The sequence below is a fragment of the Amblyomma mixtum genome, chromosome 3 (assembly GCF_055824585.1).
Source record: "Amblyomma mixtum isolate Tamu chromosome 3, ASM5582458v1, whole genome shotgun sequence".
Classification (NCBI taxonomy): domain Eukaryota; kingdom Metazoa; phylum Arthropoda; class Arachnida; order Ixodida; family Ixodidae; genus Amblyomma; species Amblyomma mixtum.
Window position 1 is genome coordinate 240,617,687 of NC_143014.1, and position 15,718 is coordinate 240,633,404.

General features: G+C 47.0%; 1 protein-coding gene across 1 annotated transcript; it reads left to right on the forward strand.

Moving 5' to 3' along the window:
- The first annotated feature begins 529 nt into the window (after positions 1 to 529).
- Positions 530 to 15,713, forward strand: LOC149354148 (uncharacterized). Its single transcript, XM_089577464.1, has 3 exons — positions 530 to 765; positions 10,739 to 10,999; positions 15,488 to 15,713. The coding sequence occupies exons 1-3, from the start codon at positions 530 to 532 to the stop codon at positions 15,711 to 15,713; spliced, it is 723 nt and encodes a 240-aa protein (XP_089433590.1).
- The last annotated feature ends 5 nt before the right edge of the window (positions 15,714 to 15,718 follow it).

The following is a 15,718-nucleotide window of genomic DNA, read 5'->3' on the forward strand; positions in this document are numbered from 1 at the left end:
TGTATTCGATGTAATACACCGCTGACAATGCTATGCCGAAAAAAGCGACCTTATAACTCAAAAAGCCTATTTTTAAAAATTGTGTAAAGTCTTAGGTGAAACACCCTGTATAGTGCCCGCATAAGTCCCTTTTCAAATGATAGTTACATTCGGTTTCCAAGAACGAATTTAGATTCGCTGGCGTGAAATATCATCAAATCTGGCGTGAAATATCATCTCGTCCTGTGTCCTTGCGCTGTTTTTATTACAAGATATCATCAAGAGGTGCACTCCTTTTCATGGCCTTTGAGCCAATGTGTGCAGTCCAAAGGCACAGAGTTCCATGGACGCATGGGCACGCTGTCTAATGCCGCACCTAACCGTGCACAGTTTCGTACATGTCCATCAAGTTCAGGCTGATGTGTTATCCCGCTTCAGTTTGCTTTTCACTACAATCCTTAGCTTTAGCAAAGTAAATCGCGTCCTTAGTTACAAACAAATGACTATCCAAATCGATAACAGGACACTCGCTGTCATCGGTGCTTTTCAGATGGAGGAGGAGGGCTGCCGACGCTACCTCCAAGGCCACAATTCTCAAGCTGCGAACCAACTCCGCTGCGAGCTGAAAGAGCGGGCCACCATTCCGAGCCAAGCGGACAAAGGCAGCCTCTGCAGCTACGGCTCCAATGGGTTCAGGTGGTGGAAAACCTATGACGAAATCGACCACCAAGAGGATTGTGCCTTGGGTCGCTGCCTCGCGACGAAGCTGTCGTCCTCGTGTTCCGAGTAAGAGAAATCTCAAGTTAAATCTGCTACACCTTCCTAGTTATTTTTGTGCACAGGGCAAGTGGACTATGAAAAATGGGGGGGGGGGGGGGGGGGGGGGGAGTCTTGAACACATAATAATTTATATGAGTATATCACTGCTATAAACGGCGGGCCTGGGAAGTGTTTCGCGCGACGTTCCATGGACGTGGATGCCTTCTCAGGAATCCTTAGAAGGGACATTGAAAAATAGCTTACATTACCTGCACATCCTTCCAAAACATCAAACAGATAAGTGCATGGACCATTTTTTTCAGTGCATTACGCACAAATTTTGACACACTGTTTCTCCGGTTAAGCGTCTAAACAGTTTATTCCCGCGACTCTCAAAGCCGTCGGTGACGTCACTGGTCGCATGCCAGTGTAGCTTCACAACTAGAAGTGAGCTCGAAACTCTCTGATTAAAGGAGCATTATGAATTTGTTTCCTAAAAAAAAAAGTCTGGTGTATGCGAGATATGTTTGACGATAGTTCATTGAAAATCTTTGAGACAGAATATCGCAAAAAAAACCCAGCCCATGTCCAGCATTTTTGCGCAAAAATGTTGAATATTAGGATAATGTAAGCTACTATTATGGTAATATTAAATAACACTGAGGAGAAATTACACTTGGCTTGTATCAATAGAATACCACCTCGTAACCATAAAAACACCACTTTCAAGAAACAAAGCCCTTGTAAGGTAGAAAAGAGGAATGACTAAAATACAGGTATCGTCGCCACTCGCCAATCCCGCATGTACAAGTGGGATGACGAAATTGGAGAAAAGATACTACGGATCTCTGAGGATGACAAACTTCATAGGGGAAAAAAACTTAGGAGGGAGCGTGATGCCAAGCGGCCAGCCTTCGCAAGCCAAGTGCTTGTGAAGCCGCTCCCTCCCCCGTTTTTCACTCTCCCAGTCAGTCCCTTGTTTTGGTGTTGTGTATGATGTTATGTATGTATAGTATGGTTATGTTTTGGTGTGCGCGTCTCCGCGTACTAAAACATAACAACACCAAAACATAAGGGACTGACTGGGAGAGCAAAAAAAAAAGTTGGCAGTGGCTTAGCTCTGCTATGCCGTGGCCAGGATATGCGTAGCGTGAGCAGTGACGTCACGTGGCTCTGCGCCGGCGGCAGCAACGGCAGCGGCGAGCGTGCGCGGCGAGGCGACGGCTAACGCGCGCCAGCTGTGCGCAGTGACGTCACTCGCTCCTCGCGCATGCGCAGTTTGGGCGACGAAGGGAGCACACGAAACGGCGAAACTGTGGCCAATGTAGCTCACGCTACAAAACGGGGGCGCGGCCCGTGGCGCGGGCGTCTACAGCAAGCAGGTTGATCTACAGTCAGTTTGCCGCCCTGATCCGCGCATGCGCGTGCGCAGCGGGGCTAAATATCACCGCACGCTATCACGTTGCGTGATCACGGAGGGGACCGACTCTATCGTTTTAACATTTGATGGCTGGGCTTCAATGCTCTCACCGGACGCTCCTTCTTGAGTATTTTTTTCCTCCATGACAATAGTGCATGAAGGTTACGCGTTTGATCGATACTGAAGTACATAAGTTTTGTTTTGAAACCGCTAGTGCACTTTTATCACACGAGCAAGACGGAAAATAGACAACCTGAATGTTGGAAGTCAAAGAAAACTGGAATTGACGACGCAACAGGCGGCCAGCTGAGTTTCGGTATGTTTTGGGGTTCCTCGCGGCTCTGCACTTCGCCCACGTGGTTTCGATTTTCGACGCGCCTCGATTTACGAGGGCGGAGCAGCAGATGATCTCCAAGTGCCTAAGTGCTCCTCAGATGAAGTTCGTGCCGCGGAACGCGCCTGCGACAACGAAAAAAGAGCTTTTGATAGCAAATGTTCTGAGCACCTCCACGTTAGCAAACGTAGCGCTCGGCGTGTTCGCTTCGTCAACGTACCACGACGCTGGGCTGAATAACCAGCCCTAAGAGGATTATTATTACAGAATTTAAATATACCCGCCGCGGTGGCTCAGTGGTTACGGCGCTCGGCTGCTGACCCGAAAGATGCGGGTTCGATCCCGGCCGCGGTGGCCGAATTTCGATGAAGGCGAAATTCTAGAGGCCCGTGTGCTGTGCGATGCCAGTGCACGTTAACGAACCCCAGGGGGTCGAAATTTCCGGAGCCCTTCACTACGGGGTCCCTCATAGCCTGGGTTGCTTCGGGACGTTAAACCCCAATAAGCCAAACCAAACCAAACCAGAATTTAAATATGCCCGCACGTACCAGTCTCTACACATCAGTCGTGATGGTGGCTCGGCGGTGACAGCTACGCAGCCGACTCTCGGCGCTCGGACTTTTTTGCCGGACCTGCCGCCTCAGCCTTCAAAATCGTCGCACACTGTGTGGGGTTGAGGTCGCTGAAGTGCAGGCCGAACTTTTTTGCGAGAACTTTTGTCGGAATCGGGAACGGGAGCCTTCGTTGCGTTGGTCCAAACGTAAGCGAAGCGACGACGGCTAATAGAGGCTTCAACGTCTGGTCGGCAGTAGTTTTCATTTCGGCTGCTGCTAGGCGGCAGCGCAGCGCTCGCATCCGGCAGTCACCGTATCCCCGCTTACGGCTTCCTCCACTTTAAGTCATTTTCCGTCTATTTCGTCATCAGAGAGCTCCGAGTTTGAATCGGAGCGGTGGGAAAGAGTTTTTCAACTTCGAATCCAAATCTCTTAATAATAAAGGCACCTTTCGATGCCGGGCAAGCGGCAACAAAGCCGCAAAATGCCGAACTATCGGATTTTACTAACAAAAAAATGAAATTGATAGCGTTTCCCTCAGTGTTCCTTTAAGGTAATGGTTCTTTTTCCCGATACGTAGCAAAAGCTGTCTTTTAAACTGTTTCCATCGCTTGCATTGAGCAGTTAAGACTGCCATTGAAAACCAATGAGGAACGCTTTTGGCGATAGCAATAACGTTAATAGCAGAAAGATGCAGGCCTGTCGATAGGAGATCTGCGGATTGTTATAGTGAAAGCTTATAATATATGAAAAAAAACTGCGTTCATTAAGTCTCTCTCAATGAAAAATGATTTTCTCCAGAATTGCTGAGTATGGTCCTGTTGCCAAATGCAATGATAATTCCTCACGGCGCCAACCAATGGCAACCTGGACGTTACAGTTCCCGACACTACTTCATCAGATGTCCGGTTTTAGTTGCCAGCGCCGCCAGATATTTTTCTGTATTTCTGTGCAGCATAAATTAATTAATGGGCATATCGGAGGTGAGATATGAACAGAACGCATACGAAGCTTGCTTCCCATTTCACAGCAATAAGTTAAATTGACTTCAGTGTGTTTAAAAGCTTTTAGCGCTTTGTGTATCTTTGCTAGCACTGAAAACCAACAGCATTTTGGGCGTGTGCCTGTTAATCTAAACGCTATGGGCATAACTGTCGGTTTACGCCAATCATTGACTGCAAATTTAGCCTTGTTGGTTAACCCTCGGTATTAACATCAGATCGACAGCCTTCGATGTTTCTGAGAAATCATTGATTGGGGTTCCGTATCGACACATTATGAGTTGCAACTAATTAGTTTGCAACATTACAGACGATTGCCGTGTTTTTTTTTTATTTTACAATGTAATCTAGCAGACATACAAAATACACTCTCATAGTGATGTCAGAGGCCAAAAAACTGCATTCAAGAGCTTCAGAAAAAAAAAAGGGGGGGGGGGGAGGTAACCCTGATAAACATAGAAAAGTTGCAAATCAGGACGACCCTTCTGCTCATTTCTGCCACGAGATACTTTACGACCCGTATGAGTGCCGAGAATTAGTCATTTCCATCTAAAACTGGTCGTTCAGCCTTTTGATCCTCCTCCACGTCATCTGAATTTTAATACCAATAACAGTTTTAAGAGCACTGATTCTTATTTTAAATCAGAATATGCACCAAATGGGCACTTTGACGTGCATAACTGCCACAGCGCTTTCTAAAGGAGACGGCATGCAAGACCAACGGGGAGTGCTTCGCACGTTTAGAGTAGCATCAGCCACCCGAAAGGCACTCACCACGTGTTCTCTTGTTGCTCATACATGTATGTACTGTCGCGCTTAACGGGCAACTCCGGTGATTTGTCTATGTTCCTCGATCGAAATGAAATTTTAAGACTATTCTTCATGGTAGTCTGTATCTCATGTAAAATTTCGCACCTGAAAGCGGCGTAGTTTTTTCGCAAGCGAATTTTGAAAACAAGCGCTCCTCGACGCGAGCGGCACCCATTGATCGAGCAACTTCTACAGGCCACCCTGTACTGTTATGTCACTGGCGGGGCGGCGTGTCAAGCTAGTCGGGCGCGCGCTGGCGTTGGCAGTGCAGGGGAAAACTGAAAATTGATTTTGAGGAAAGTAAATGACGCAGTAACGGACACCCGAACCGGGACGTAAGGGAGGAGTGAAAGAAGAAAGGAAGAAAGAGGTGCTGTAGTGGAGGTCTCCGGAATTATTTCGACCACCTGTGCAATTTCGCGCCATCTCAACGTGCCTGATGTGATGTGTACGCCCGAGTGATGGGTCACGGCAACTTCTGATGTGCTGTGGGCTGCACAAATTCTTCATCTGTGACAACGGGCGTGATCTACCATAGATTTCATAGCGATAAGAACCTTCGCGACAAGTGGGTGAGAGCTTTCCGCCGTGTCAACTGGTCTCCGAGGAAGCATTCCCGCTTGTGCTCGGAACATTTCGCGCCAGATTGCTATGAGGACAGCGTGTACCTCAGAGGGAGCTTTGGACTCGCTAAGGCTTCGTTCAACCGGGGCTTGAAGGCAGATTCTGTGCCAACGTTATTCGAGTACAGCCACCCATCGCAGCAGCCAGCTGAACGAAGCGCGGCCGTCAAGAGGAAGTGGATCACGGAGAGCGCGCTTAAAGAACTGTAGCTGGCGTGAATTCACTTCCAAATGCTCGCCGTCGAGACAAAGCTTCGCAAAGAGAGGACTGTTGGTTATGCATTCTCCTTTAAGGACGTTGTGCACCGCGGCAACGTTTCGGCAGCAGATTCTTTCATCAGGCTGGGTCGGCCGGCACTCGCCACACAAACAGCTATCGGCGGGAGCATCACATTAACTTTTGTTCTGACGACTGTGTCACAAATGCATGCACGAGAAATGACTCAAATACTTACTTCTCCGAGTTCAGACCATCTCCATGCTGCAGGTGACGCGGCCTGTGGTGTGACTCGGCTAGCTCGCGCGGCAGTGGATCATACCTGAAAGGCGACTCGTCCAGTCCGAAATCGTCGAATGAGTCGTCTTCTAAAGACTCGCTGGTCTAGGAAAAGCTGCTGTTCTCCGCGCTTCAGCCATGTCGACAGCGCGGCTTCGAAACTTCGCAGCGCGGCGAACCCGCTAGTGACGTCACAGTCAATACCGCACGAAGGCACCTCTCCGGTTTCGGTTTCGAGTTTTGCGTTTTTGTTGTTTAAAAATTATTTTGGGGTTGCTTTTGAAAACCTTGTATCGTACACATTACAGGAGGTTCTTAGGAACACAAAACAGCCATTAACTTAAAGTGGCTGAAAAATCGCCGCAGTTGCCCTTTAAACTGTGCAACGTGTCCATAGTGACCGAGCGGAGATTTGCGGTTTATCATAAATGAACGCGCCCTTCACACAGGGCACACAACTTGAACGTTCAGTGTACGTCGTCCTTTGCATCCACGGCTAAATGCATCACTTTCCAGCCTCGCTGGGCACGGTCTGCTTCGAGAACTGAGCTCCAACCACATCTTGTGCGTTGCAGTTCATACTGAGTGTGACGGTACGTGCTGATCCAACTGGGTGGGGAGTCTGTAACGAATCGTTCTTGGGGGCAATACTTTGGTCATTCGGCCGCTGAATCGGTTACACGAGAGAAGCACATTTCAACATCGTTCAGCCGCGCGCTTCCAGTGACACCGGCGCACTTTGTGACACGGTTGCTTGAAACTAATGCTGCTACTCTTTTAAACTTCGCTTGCTGCAGAGGAGGACGTAAACGCGAGCCAATACGGTACAGGTAAGCGCCTCACTATCAATGCTGTCAAACATAAGCTAAAATTAGGTACCGCTTTTTCCAAAAGTAACCGGGCAACTGCGGTTTGTTTCTTAGCCGCCTAGCCAAGCACTTGGAGAAGCCCTTAAGCTCTGAATATGTGTACCGTAAGGTGCACCCCTGTCCTCACGTTTTGACGCCTTTCGGTCTTTAGGGGTGCCGTAGAGGCTCCGTTGTACGGTTGAGAAGCGAGAACCTGCTGCTCGGTTACTTCTGGCAAAGGGGCTACATGCTGCACAATCTGCAGGTATTACTTTACAAAGAACGGCGTATGTTTTGAAGCCTATAGTGGGCATGCTTGAGAACGAAATAGCAAATTCACTGGCTGGGTGCTATTCATTCGTCGTGAAGGAAAGCGAGAACGTCAGAAAAAACGCCGTCCACCAAAATCACTGCAAATTCTCAACTGCGCATTCTGTTCCCACATCAAACAATCTCCCACCGAAGGATAAGGATCCCACTGTGACCAGCACCAGTGGTGCATACGGACACCCCTCAAGGCTTCCCAGGGAGCCAGCCCTGAATATGTAATTTTTGCGGCGCGATATCCTCGTCCACAAATATTTCATCGGATCGCCCAAAATTTCAAACGTTCGTTATCAAAATTAGAAAATAAAATTCTGTCTTCCTTCGGACCTGTGTAATTGCCTCACCACAAATTTAGCAGTCGAGCTACACGCCGCGGTGGCTCATGGCTATGGCGTTCGAATGCAGAGCCTGAGAGGGCGGGATTGAATCTGGGCCGTGGCGGCCGCATTTCGATGTGGGTGAAATGCAAAAAACGTCCTTGGGCTCTACGATGTCAGCGGAGGTTAAAGAACACCGAGTCGACAAAATTAATCTGCAGCCCGTCAGTACGACGTCCCGCATTGCACACTTACAGCTTCGGGACGTTAAACCCCTATACCTCAGCATAACATCTAATTTTAGTTACACATATAAAACAACCGATGCAAGTATTGCAAGACTGAAAACTGTGGAGAAAAGGCCTCGGATGTGAGGTCGCTCGTGCGCCTCTGTTATCTACGTTTTCTTTCCCTTCTTCAAGCTCAGGGTGGCCTGATTTAGCAGTGACCATGACTAGCATTATAACCACGAGAAAAAAAGAAGGCGGTATTTATTGCGCTAGATGTAACTTTTCACAAGTTAGTGAAGCAGCCACGCTCACAGCTTCGTGTACTTCCTACAGAGGGGCTTTTGTACGAAATATATGTATATGTGCCGGCCACAGACTCACAGAGCGTACTGTAAAACATCGTTATTTCGACCCCCTTTTGATTCGAAAATTTGGTTAATTCGTGCTGCCGGCTTTGCTCCGACCAACGCCCATGAAAGTCATGGCAATTGGGCGCTCGTTAATTTGGAAGCAGCTGGGATCATGGTTAATTCAGACTGATACCCGATGGGGGGCCGTGTCAAGGTATGACCGCGTCGGCTAGCGACCGTCAAAGTATCGCTCCTCAAGCCTGAATTTCTTGCATTTGAGCAGCACTAAAGCACAAAGATTTTGGAAGCCGTAACCATTTCTTCACCGACGATATCGAATATCTCGTAAGAACAGCCACGCAGTCTTTTTTTTTTTTGCTTTATTTGCACCTACCACCACATATTGTAGCTGCAAAGGACCTTGATGAGTTTAGGGCACTGTTGTCATTACAATATGGTTTACCATAGCCTCAGTTGGTTCACTTCGTTTTGTATATTGTGTATTTAGCCCTGTTCCTTTTTTTTTCGCATGCACTTTATTCTGTTAATAGCCTTCTGCCATCGTACCCGTTCAATGTTTCTACGAAGGGTGATGTTCTAGTTCATATCTTTGTGTTTCCATGAAATGTTTTTTGACTGTTTTTGTGAATTTATTCGTTTTGGTGTTGGTATTCCTAATTATTGTATTGTTTCGCTTTTTTGAATCATGTATTTTCTTGCAGGTAGTTTTTTTTTTGCAATCATACGTATCATTTTTTCTAGGCATGCCTATGTATGCGTTAACCCCCCTTTTTTGTAACAGTTTTATATCTATGTACCACTCCCCTCAATAATGCCCTGTGGGCCATGAGGGTATCAGAAATAAATAAATAAATAAATAAATAAAAGTACACAACAGTACGACATTTTAAAGCAGTGTAGGCATCAAATTTTTCCCTGCGTGTTTTCTTTTCTCGTGTTAATTTAATTCCTTCTATCATGCTGTTTCGGTTTCGTCAACCGAATAATGGCTGTGACGTCAAGGGCGGCTTTAATCATTTTTAGGTCAGGTGAGGCATGTAAAAATGTAACAATCGCTCACACGTTGTTGGTTGTCATTGCGGCTTTTGAAGCAGGCTGGCTTAAGCTTTGTAGTGAATTAAAACTACGTATCAGCGATTCTGATATGAACAAATTAGCGCTGCATCCAATCAGAAAACCGCCCCGTCGCGGTGGCTGAGTGGTTACGGCGCTCGGCTGCTGGCCAGAAAGACGCGGGTATGATCCCGGCCGCGGCGGTTGAATTTCTTTGGAGGAGAAATTCTAGAGGCCCGTGTACTGTGCGATGTCAGTGCACGTTAAAGAACCCCAGGTGGTCGAAATTTCCGAAGCCCTTCACTACAGCGTCCCTTGTAGCCTGAGTCGCTTTGGGACGTTAAACCCCAACAAACCAAACCAAACCAATCAGAGAACCTTGGTTCGGGATCTGAGGGCACGTTGCCTTCTTGAGTGCCGACGAATAAGCACGATGAACACTACAGCAGTCGCGTTTCGGCCGCAGTGGTTGAAATTGCTAGATTTCCATTTTCTATTTGTGTAATCAAGTGCCTGGCAGGTGACGGGTTATACAATACGCCGTACAGAACCACTGAAAACTATATACAACGCACATGGCATCCTTTTTAAGCGATGCGTTACATTTCTTTCTGAGAACAAATTTCAGTCCACCGCTGTAAAAAATTACGAGGAGGTGTGCTCCTTTCCCCTCCTGTGTTCCTTCCCCACGTTCTCAAGACACTGTTGCGACCCGGGTAGCATGGCCGGAGACCGGTGATTGGACGAGGAGGATGGGAGACTGGGTTTAACGAGGAAAGGTAACGAAAAACTTTATACACTTATTTACATTATTTACATAGAGCGGGACTGAGAATGGCTCTCAGTGGAAGAGGAACGTCTTCGTCAACCGTAGTCGACTGGAGCTAGCAGGCCTCTCCTCGGCCACACTCACAGCCGAGTTAAATATGGTTCGAATTCCCGAGATCCCTGGCTGTGGAATAATGTTCGAAGAGCACTGTCCAATCAGATGGACCGAAGGGGACGTTCGTGTTACCACCCCCGGCAGGGCAGGTGCGGGCTGTTCCACTCTCTCGCAGCTGGGTCGATGGGAAGGGGGAGATGCTGACTCATCCAGCCCGGCTGGAAAGCAATCTCCCGCAGTCTTCCAGCAGGTGAATGAACTTGCTTCCCCGCGGAATGTCCAGAACACGAGTCGGGAACACAGCCGTCTTCAATTAACAGCCAGCGTGACTGGCGCCGCCACGTCGCCTTCGTTTCCGCTGTGGTTGCTCTGACAATACCTACGGCGCGTCTCCTGCCTTCGCCGCTGCTGCCTTGGTCACCTCCGCTCAAGGAATTCCGCTGCACTAATCCACTTAGGCTTGGAGGGGGGCATTCCAAGCACCCCACTGCACCACCGCCGTCGCGAGGTCGTCGGCCTTGTCGACTGTTCACGGTACCTGCTTGATCGGGCCCACGTGGTCAGAAGTACGGTCACGACAACACGCAGTTCGTACATGACTGGCATAAACCAGCTTCAGTTCCCTTTTAACTACAGTCTAGCTATCGCAAAGTAAATCGCGGTCTTAGTTACAGTTGCAGCTACTTTTCTGTGACAAATAAATGGTAACAAATTGCTCCCACATCGAAAACAGGACACTTGCTGCCATCAGTGCTTCTCAGATGGAGGGCGGTTACCGCCGCTACCGCCGAGCCCGCCGTCCGCAACCTGCGTACCACTTCTTCTGCGAGCTGACAGAGCGGGCCATCATCCCGAACCCGGCGGATAAAGGCAGCCTCTGCAGCTACGGTTTCAACGGGTTCAGATGGTGGAAACCCTATCACGGAGCCGGCAACCCACAGGAGCGTGCTTTGGAACGCTGCCTTGCCACGACGCTCTCCATCTCTTGCTCCGAGTAAGTGGGAGATTTCTACTGATATCCGGTGCACCTCCAACATTGTTTTCGGGCATAGGACAGAATGGGGCATGGGGCGACGGGCGGGGAGGAACTGAAATGCTAATAGCTGATATGACTGTTCTGAGCTCTGCACATCAGGCCTACGTTCCATAAATGCGAATGTCTGTTCAGAAAACCCCCTTCAAAGGGACACTAAAAACGAATTTACGTTACCCCGACATGCTTCTATAACTAACTATTCCATGTATGCACAATTTCTTGGTGAATTTTGCGGAAGCTTTGATTCATTGTTTCTCTCAAAAAGCATTTGAAAAGAATCTATTTTCGCTGTTCTGAAAGCAGTCGGTGACCTCACTCGTCACTTGAGTGTTTCTTTGCATCGAGGTTTCGTTGTTTGAAGAAAAAGATACGACTTTTTGTCCTGAAAAGAAAGTCTCGTGTGAGATATTTTCGAGAACATTACAACAAAAATTATTCAAACAGAAGATTGGGATAAAAGCAGCCGTGCTGTTGCCAAGTGCCATCAGTAAAGTATTACACTTCATTGCACAGTTCACGGGATACTGGTCTTGTTTCCAGCGCCGCCGGATTTTTCCTGTATATCGGTGCTGCATAACTGAATGAATAAATAAGCATACTGTAGATGATACGAACAGTACGCGCGAAGCTTGCTTTACATAGCAGAGCGATAAGTGAAATTCACTTCAGTGTATTTAACAACTTTTGGCACTTTTGTCTACGTTTGCTAAACGTTTAGATACAACCGCATTTTGTGCGTGTTCATGTTAACGTAAATGCCGCGAAAACAACCGTTCGTTCACTCCAACCCCTGAGTGGAAGCCTTTAGCCTTGCAGATTAATCCTTGGCCTTAACTTCGGGTCGGTAGGCTCCAATGCTGTTCAGAAATCACCGATTTCGATTCCGTGCCGAAACATTATGAGTCCAACGACATTTGCAACGGCATTACAGGCAATTTTCATAGTCTTTTTTTTTCCAGGTTGGATTCTGGTATACAAACGAAAAGTTGCCACTGTGGAACCACGTGCCCTAAAACTACATTCTAGAGTTTCATAAAAAAGGGGGCTGTTCTTTCCTCACTTACTGAATAGCTATAAACATACAAGCGTATGCAGTGCAGGAGTACCTTGCTATTCATTTCTGAGGTGTATCAAGATATTGCCAGGAGGTTCCTTATCGCATTTGTGTGTGCTATAAATGCAGCTGCCCTCTTTTGGCACTCCCTCTAAACACCAAAACACCGTGAAGGCTGGAAATGTGCACAGTGTTCATTACGGTCAGAGTGGCGTATTGGGCTAGTTGGTTATGCATAGGGGTTGGACTCTTCGGTTCAAGCCGAAAAAGAAAAAACGATAAAAGTACGTCGAATTGACTTTTCGAAATTCGGTTTTAGCCGAAAAAGGTAATTATTTTTAGCTTGCAAGGCATAGCTAGCTGGCTGCTGAATGCGAGTTACACTAACTTAAAGCTGAAAAATAACTGAGTAGGGAAGCCAGGGGCGTGGTGCGAAGTTGGTATTACAGGATAAGCTGCGTTGTTGTGCTATTTGAGGTACTGCTCCGCTAGCTTGTCCGCCTCTGCAGACCGAGAAGCATCGCCTCCTCGCCGTCTTCTAGTTAAGCACTGTTTCTTCACTATCATCACCTGCTTAAAGCAGTTAATCGATTAAGTAGGTTAATCAATGCATGTAGGGCACTTACATGGACGTCGCGAAAAAGTAGTTCTGGCTACTCAGACGACTGAGCAGCAATTTTAGTTCCAAGCCAGACCACTTGTACTTGTTGACCAGATGTACCGCCCTCGCACTTAACCGAGTGCGACGACAGCCTACGAAAAACATATCAACCTAGTTCCTAGAAGTAAACTTCCGCTTCTGTTTTTGTCTGCCGGCGATCTCAATTAACTTGAGTTTCTCTTCTAATGACGATCCGCCGCTGTGGCTCAGTGGTTACGGCACTCGGCTGCTGACCCGAAAGACGCGAGTTCGATCCCGGCCGTGGCGGCTGGATTTCGATGGAGGCGAAATTCTAGAGGCCTCTGTCCTGTGCGATGACAGTGCACGTTAAAGAGGTGGTCGAAATTTCTGGAGCCCTTCACTATAGCGTCCCTCATAGCCTGAGTCGCTTTGGGACGTTAAACCCTAATAAACGGTAAACCACTCTTTTAATGACTTTAGCAATTCCTTCTACAAGTACAGCTCCAGTTACTACCATTTGCACGTTAATCACGGGTAAATAAATTGTTCAGAAGTACTCGCTGTTGGGCTAGTTGGTTCATAACAAATTCGAATGGCGCAAGGGAACAAACCCAGGAAGACAAAAAGCTGGAAAGAGCACCTAGATTGAATTGCTTATGGTGACAAAAATACCGAGGTAGACTTTAAAACATATTTCACCGCACAGAACTGCTATATTAAGGAACCGAAAAAAGTCAGTATTTTATTGGTTGAAAATAATATTCGTCGAAAAAAACGGAAAGTAGTGTCCTGAAATAACAAACCGAAAATAGTCCGCCGAATTTTCAGAAAATAAAAACTGAGAAGTCCAACCCCCAGTTATGCATTTTATCAAAACCAACGCCAATCTCACCTTTCTGTCCGTGTCTTCAAGCGCTGGTTTTAATAAATCAGTATGGCCTCCGAAGATGAGGCAAGACAACCACTTAAAATTCGTTGTTCAGCATTTTGCTCCAACTGCAGCTGTTGATGCATTCTTTCTTTATATTTGGTCGCATTCCTAGTGGTGTTTTAACATTCTGGACATACACGAAATGCTTTTGTACAGCTTCGGGATGGTGGGCAATTGAAGCATGTGAAACAAATGGAAAGTTTTGCTCAACCACGCAGTACTATTGAAGGTCAAGCTGTATTTCCTGCAAAAAGAGTGGAAGCACCTGTGACAGGATTTTATTTTTAGCTCACAACAGTTTACCCCACGCAGAGAAGCCTTTCTTTTCGCTGGCCTTAATCCTTGTTTTTCACTGTAGCTAAGATAGACGTATTCTTTGCAGTATTGTTCTTTCCCCTTCCTCTTCTCGTTCTCCGCTCTTTTTCGCCTCATTTTTTTCAATGTTTAGCTTTCATAAGAACATCGCTTCGCACTGTTCTCGTGGACGTAATGGATTCGATATAGCCACTACAGAGATGTCCGTATATGGCATGGAACATGCTGCTTCTTTCGTGCGTCTCCTGTCGCAATAAGTTGAAATAATTCAGTGCAGAACACTGTGAGCGCATTTTCTGGTGCCTAGAGTCAATGTACTAAGGTGTGTTTCATAACTTGCGGCGTGAGCGGGTCAATAAACCGAGCGTCATTGCATAGCGCCAGCAGAACAATCAGTGGTTGCGTAGTCTTTTACCTAGCTCCTAGGTTTGTGATTTGTCCCGGAGGAACAAGAGGGTGTTCGGCCCTGCGGCGAATCCGCTGTTCGGGATCGGCATTTCAAGGGCTCACGCATGCCAAAAATTCTCAACCGAAGCACATTTTTGAGCGGGAAGCCTTTTCCGAACGCAATTTTTTCATATCACCTAAGATTTCACTATAACAATCAATATATCAGCAAATCACCCGACGGCAGTCATACATTTTTTCTTCTATTAAGGTTTTTGCTATCATCAAAAGCGTTCCCGGTTGATTTTTTACGGCTATCTTAACTGTTCGATGCGATCGATGAAAGCACTTTAAAAGAAAGATTTTGTTGCATATCACAAGAATGGACCATTATCTTCTATATTTTCATACCAGTATCTTACAGTTTTCGAAATTTTTGTGCGAGAATGTTGTACATGATAATGCCACGATGCTTGACTAAACTTTACAAAAAAACGCTAGTTTATCAGCGTGTAGCACTGTCCACGAGGCTGGCCCGGCGGTGTCACGCTCCATTACATTCATCAGCTCCTTAGAAGGAAAGGCAGCCAGACCTGCAGAGCTGCTTGCCAGGTTTGCGGGGTGTAACATATAAATACTAGGAGCTTAAGCAGGTTATGGGGTATGTCAAAAAGGAAGTTTTTTTTGTTGATGTTCCCTGTGGTCCCTGACCCGACTTTACTACCATGGAATTTGTAGTTCAAAAGCGTAGCTTTTTGGGCTTGTTGGTGCATGATCATAGCGAGTAAATATAGCGCAGAGTAGGACAGGACACAAGAAGACAACACGAAGCGCTCGTGTTGTTCGTGTTGTCTTCTTGTGTCCTGTCCTACTCTGCGCTATATTATCTCGCTATGATCATGGAATTTGCTTTCTTTTTTTTTTACTTAATTTTGCCATTGAACCTTCGTGCAGGAGTGCCAGACAACCAAACAGCTTCTACGTACCCAGCAAAAGTGATTATTAACATTGTTGCAAAACAAAGAAATGTTGCTTTATCCACAGTCGTATTTAAATAGTTTTAAAAGATCCCAAACATATTTCCCAGACATTTATCTAAACTTAATTGATGCCCTTCGTGCTGTTCTTTGTTTACAGGGCATCAAACGGCCAGCTGGTGCACGCCATGCAGGGATCTCTCTGCCAGTTTACCAGCGAAGCAACCCCCGGAGCCGGTTCGTGGCTGGGTAGCCTACAGACGTGGAATGCTTGGCTGAGCTCTAAGCTGCGCTTTGGGAGCGAGCCATTCCCACCGACAGGACCTTTTCTGTCTCCGGCCCATAACCGCACTGCCTACCAGGTGGCAGCACTCCTGAGGCACTGAGAGGG